We start from the raw sequence: 6,069 nt of genomic DNA on the forward strand, positions 1-6,069 counted from the left end.
TTTGAGCTCAGAGCCAAATTATGTTAGAAAACCATAAAATATATAACCTGATATGGGGATAGAAATGAGCTAACTAGAACAAATCTTTTACTTCCTTCTGGTACACAGGGTCAATGTATTAATGAACCTGCTGTTTACATCCTGTATCTAGTGAATACACTGAACAAGGGGAGGAGTGATGCAAGGAACAGCCTTCTACACAGAGTGCACACTGCAGGTACAGAAAGAATGGCCTCTTAGCACAGAACCAGAGAGAAGAGGAACTATGGCATTCTTAAGCTTTACCAATTTACAGTTTATACTCTCAACCTTGTAAGAAATGAACATGGGGAAAACAGCAGGGATGACTTTCATTTTTTTCTGCACATTCACTGCAGGATAAAAACAGTCAAGTGTCACTAATACGGAAGAGTGACTTCCTAAGAGAGAGGTGAAGAAAACAAACACCTGCCCCAAATTTGATTACTCAAGTATATCTTGAGAGGTGAAATGATAACTGAGTGAAAGAGGAGACATGGGCAAAGAAGCATCTCTCTTCCAAACCTCAATCCTCCTTCAGAAGCAAGAACTGCTTACATTACACCCTAAGCAGAAAGGGTGGTAGAATCTGGTTGGGGGAAAGGCTATGTAAATATCCTCTCCAGAAACAGACAAACCTCACACCTTCCACATCCTTACATCCGGAAGCAGGTATAAGGAAACAGAGGCCAATTCAAACTTACCTTGTCAATTATGTTTTCAGTTTCATGATCTCCACCAGCTCCTCGTCTCCTCAGTTCCGACATTTCCCTGGTGTAAGGTCAATAAAACAGCAGCAAAAGCAGGGAGGAAGTAGCATGTATGTGTGCAGGGGACTACCCTGCCTTGTAATGAGGACAAATCACAGACTTTAATGGCAAAGGTTAGGCCTCTAACACCCTTCTACATCCCAGTGGGCACCTTGTGAGCACCCTGAGAACTGTGGACGAAAAAAAAACCTTATTCCCTGGATGCAAAAGGGAGCTTCCCCCACCCCCACCCCCACCCCAAAAAAACCCAACTCTCTCCTGCAAAGGAAACAAGACATGGACCAGACCTCTCTCTTTTAAAAGCCTTTGCAAGGATATGGCTCCACACCACTTAGCAGGGACAACCCTGATTCAGAAAGACTCCTGCAAAAGGCCTTCCTTTGCAAAGTATCCCTCTCGCCCCAAATAAACAGACTCTAAAATAGACGTGCTTCTTTTCTCAGAAAAGGGGGGTGGGTTGGGGGGGAGGAACCTACTCAACTCCCTCCCCCACAAAAGCAGGGCAGGTCTTTACTCTGGCAGACCCACTCACCAACCCAAGATATCCACTCAACCCTTCCCCAAAATAAAGCTGATGCTCAAACCTGTTCTGCAAGGGACTTACATGGGGATTATACACACCTCACAATTAAGACGCCCCCGAACAGGCTCTGCCCCCGCAAGCTCACGTGAGGCCCCCACAGAAGAATTTGTGGGGCTTCTCAAGAAACCTGGTCTGAAATCTCGTCAAGGGTGGAAAGGCCCCCTCCCGACCAACTACTAAGGGATCTAGCCCCTCACTCAGTCCTCCCACCCAACATAAACTTGATCTCCACTCACCCACCCGTCTTTGACGTGAACACACACACAGACACCCCTATGAAAGGTGAAGGTTCCCGCCCTCCCTCCGGTAAGCCCTCCAATAGGAGGGGACACCCCGGAGCCCCTCGCCTCAGCGCCTCTCCCTGCCCGCCCGGGGCTTAGCAACGCCTCCAGGTGAGTGGATCCCTCCCCACACGCCCCCCCCCCTCTCCGAGAAGCGCCGCAGCAACGTTGCTAACGCGAGCCGCCACACACGTAAAAAAAAGCGTCGTGCGCGAGAGCGACTCCTAAAAAAGCAAAGGGAGAGAGAGAGAGAGAGAGAGGAGGAGGAGGAGGAAGGAGGAGGAGGAGGAAATCAGGCGGGCAAATTCTCGCTTGCTTGCTTGCGCGCTCTTGCTCCTCCGACAAACCCTCCTCTCCTCGGGCTCGGGCCACGCCCCCTGGTGTGATGCGTTTAGCTCCGCCCCTGTCTCTGGCTCTTTTCCTCCTTCTCTAACTGGAACAGACAGCAAAGGGAGAGGGAGGCGGAGAAGGTTTTGCCGGACTGTAGTTGCGTCGCCGAGCCGGAAGGGGGAGCGGGAATTCTGACAGGGGTGCCAGGGGTATAGTCTTAGAGACCTTCTTACTTTTTTGGGAGCAGGGTACCAGCAGAGTCCCTGTGTCTCCTGCATCCTACAAGTAAATCAGCATGAAATGAGAGTGTGTTAGCACTGAGAAGAGTCTTCTAACATGCTTCCTTGTCCTTTCCTGCTGATTTGAGCCAATCAGAGTGAAAGGAGGAGAGTCAGCCACTGAGAAGACTCTTTTTAGTAGCTAACACTCTCACCTTTCATGCTTAAGAACATAAGAACATAAGAAGAGCCTGCTGGATCAGGCCAGTGGCCCATCTAGTCCAGCATCCTGTTCTCACAGTGGCCAACCAGGTGCCTGGGGGAAGCTTATTGGCTCCTAGGACCCTCTCTTGTTTTGGGTGAAGGCATTAAGGAGGTGCTCATGCTTAACCCAGCAGCAAAAAAAAAAAAAAAACAGATTAGGGGATGGCGACCCTATGAATCAGCGAGCCCCAATAGTATCTGTTATAATATATTACCAGTTGAAGCTGGTAAAAAGCACAACTAGCCACTGATGTCACGTGGGCCTCTAGCAACAAAGATGGATCTAGGAACACCCCCAAGACTACGGACCTGCTCTTTCAGAGGGAGTACAACCCCATCCAAAGCAGGCAACTGATCAATTATCTGAATTTGGGAACCATCAACCCACAGTGCCTGGTCCAGGGCTTGCACAGCCTCTCCCAATTCAGATGTTACACAGAAATAGAGCTGGGTAACATCAGCGTACTGCTGACACCTCACCCCAAATCTCCTGATGACCATTCCCAAGGACTTCAAGGGTTTCATCTAGTTGTTAAACAGCATGGGGGACAAGATGGTACCCTGAGGCACCCGACAGCACAACTGCCAGGAGGCCAAAAGACAATCATCCAATGCTATTCTCTGAAAACGACCCTGGAGATAGGATCGGAACCACTGTAAAACAGTGCCTCCGATACCCATCTCACTTTGTGCTTTCCTCTTTAACTTTCAACAGCATTCATTTCAAATCTTACTGGTTTCTGCTAGTAGTATGGTATCATCTGCATATCTTAAATTATTGATATTTCTCCCTCCAGTTTTCACATCTCCTTCATCTTGGTCCAGTATGATATGTTCTGCATATAGATTCAACAAATAGGGTGATAAAATACACCCGTCACACACCCTTTCTGATTGGGAACCAATCGGTTTCTCCATATTCTGTCCTTACAGTAGCCTCTTGTCTGGGATATAGATTGTGCATCAGGACAATCAGATGCTGTGGCACCCCCATTTCTTTTAAAGTATTCTATAGTTTTTCATGATCTACACAATCAAAGGCTTTGCTGTAATCTATAAAGCACAGGGTGATTTTCTTCTGAAATTCCTTGGTCAGTTCCATTATCCTAATCTAGCTTGGACATCTGACATTTCTTGCTCCATATATGATAAGAGCCTTTGTTGTAGAATCTTGAGCATTACTTTACTTGCATGGGATATTAAGGCAATAGTTCGATAATTACTGCATTCCCTGGGATCCTCTTTCTTTGGAATTCCAGTCTGTGGGCCATTGTTTAGTTTTCCATATTTCTTTACAAATTTTTGTCACATTTTGGACAGATTCAGTCTCAGTAACTTGCAGCAACTCTGTTGGTATGCCATCTGTTCCTGGTGATTTGTTTCTTCCAAGTATTTTAAGAGCAGCTTTCACCTCGCATTCTAAAATTTCTGGTTCTTCATCATACGGTTCCTCCATAAATGAATTTGTCATCCTTGCATCTTTTTATATAGTTCTTCAACAATGTATTGCTTCCATCTTCCTTTTATTTCATCTCGGTCAGTCAGTGTGTTCCCCTGTGGATTATTCAACATCCCTACTCTTGGTTTAAATTTCCCTTTCATTTCTCTAATCTTTTGGAATAGGGCTCTTGTTCTTCCCTTTTTGTTATCCTCTTCTATTTCTATACAATAACTATTGTAATTGTTCTCTTTGTCCCTACATACTAGTCACTGTATTATTGCATTTGGGGTTCTGATCATGTTTCTATCTCCTTTTGCTTTTGCTTTCCTTCTTTCTTTAACCATTTTAAGAGTTTCGTCAGTCATCCATTGAAGTCTTTCTCTCTTTTTAACTAGAGGTATTGTCTTTTTCCATTCTTCCCTGATAATGTCTCTGACTTCAATCCATAGTTCTTCTGGTTCTCTGTCAACTACGTTTAAAGGCTCAAATCTGTTCCTTATTTGATCTTTATATTCTTCTGGGATGTTATTTAAATGATGATGATGATGATGATAATGATGATGATGATGATGATGATAATAATAATAATAGGAATCCTTAGGGATTAACAACAAGGTTTAATCATTATGTGACTGTTTTTGTATTTTAGTATTATGATGGCTTTGTTGTTCTTCTTTAGCTTTACTCTGATTTTCGATATGACCAGTTCATGATCTGTACCACAGTCTGCTCTTGGTCTTGTGTTCACAGAAAATATGGAACTTCTCCATCTTCTGCTACCAATTATATAATCAATTTGTTTCCTATATTGACCATTTGGTGATGTCCACATGTACAGTCATCTTTTCAGTTGCTCAAAAAATGTGTTTGCAAGAAACAAATTATTGGCTTCACATAATTCAATAAACCTTTCTCCTGCTTCATTTCTATCTCCTAAGCCCCATTTCCCCACAATTCCTAGTTCTTCTCTGTTCCCTGCTTTTGCATTCCAGGCCCCCCATGATTATCAGCACATCTTGTTTTGGTGTGTGATCAATTTCTTCCTGTACATCTGCATAAAATCTCTCCAATTCCTCTTCTTCTGTGTTTGCTGTTGGAGCGTAGACTTGGATGATGGTTATGTTATTAGGTTTCCTGTTTAATCTCATTGATATCACTCACTCAGACCTTGCGTTATAGCTCCTAATTGCTTTGCTACATCACTTCTCACTATTAAAGCAACGCCATTTCTCCTTAATTTCTCATTTCCTGCATAAAATATTTTGTAGTTGCCTGATTGAAAATGTCCCATTCCCGTCCATTTTAATTCACTCACACCAAGCATTGTAATGTTGATGTGTTCCATTTCTTGCTTGACAATTTCTATCTTTCCCTGGTTCATGCTTCTCACATTCCATGTTCCTATTGTGTACATCATACAACTCCAGACTCTCCTTTTGCATCAGCCTTCAGGCTTCCTTTCGGTTTTGTCCCGGTTGCGTCATTAGTCACACAGCGCTACTTGTGCTTGTCCTTTGTTCTTCTCCAGTAGCTCACTGAGTGCCATCTAACCTAGGAGTCTCATCTTCCAGCACTATCTCATGTTGCATTTTGGATACTCTGTTCATAGGGTTTTCAAGGTAAGTGGTACTCAGAGGTGGTTTACCATTGCCTTCCTATGAGTTTGGATGCATCTTAGTCTAGTGTCTCAGCTTTGACCATTCCACTTTGGGTGCCCCTGCTAGGAACCTAGCCTCTTGGTCTAGACTCCTGACGGCATTGCTCTTAGCTTCTTCAGCACTCTCAAACCCCCTCACCACGTTGTTAATAATAATTATTATTATCATTATTATGATTATCATCTTTATTTATACCCTGCCCTTTTTGCAAACTGGAACTCAAGGTGGCTTCCAGATAAAAGTAAGTACATATCATTAAGAACATATAAACATATAAAACATATAAACATATAAAAATCAGCATTAAAACAGAATTAAACTATTAAGATGTTAAAACCAATTAGCCATACACTTAAAATATTGCAGCCTAGTTTAATCATCATCATCATCATCATCATCCTTAGGGATTAACAACGTTTAATCTTTATGTGACTGTTTTTAGACTTTGGAAACCAGTTAGAAGCCTATTTTGGCATTTGAACGATATATAAATTAATACAAAATAA

At 43.2% G+C, this 6,069-nt stretch overlaps 1 protein-coding gene across 2 annotated transcripts in view; it reads right to left on the minus strand.

Annotated features, from left to right (window-relative positions):
- CDS1 (CDP-diacylglycerol synthase 1) overlaps nucleotides 1–1,760 on the minus strand; it is a 34,612-nt gene extending 32,852 nt beyond the window's left edge. The window contains exons 1-2 of one of the 2 annotated variants that reach the window (XM_061583315.1): nucleotides 1,410–1,760; nucleotides 723–789 (exon numbers count right to left, since the gene is read on the minus strand). In XM_061583315.1, coding sequence (XP_061439299.1) covers nucleotides 723–785 — 63 coding nt within the window. In that variant the 5' untranslated portion in view covers nucleotides 786–789; nucleotides 1,410–1,760. Of the gene's footprint in view, nucleotides 1–722 lie in introns of both variants that reach the window. The other variant, XR_009757773.1, reaches the window with a different exon arrangement.
- Between the last annotated feature and the right edge of the window lie 4,309 nt (nucleotides 1,761–6,069).

Source organism: Rhineura floridana, chromosome 9 (assembly GCF_030035675.1).
Source record: "Rhineura floridana isolate rRhiFlo1 chromosome 9, rRhiFlo1.hap2, whole genome shotgun sequence".
In the NCBI taxonomy this organism is placed as follows: Eukaryota; Metazoa; Chordata; class Lepidosauria; order Squamata; family Rhineuridae; genus Rhineura; species Rhineura floridana.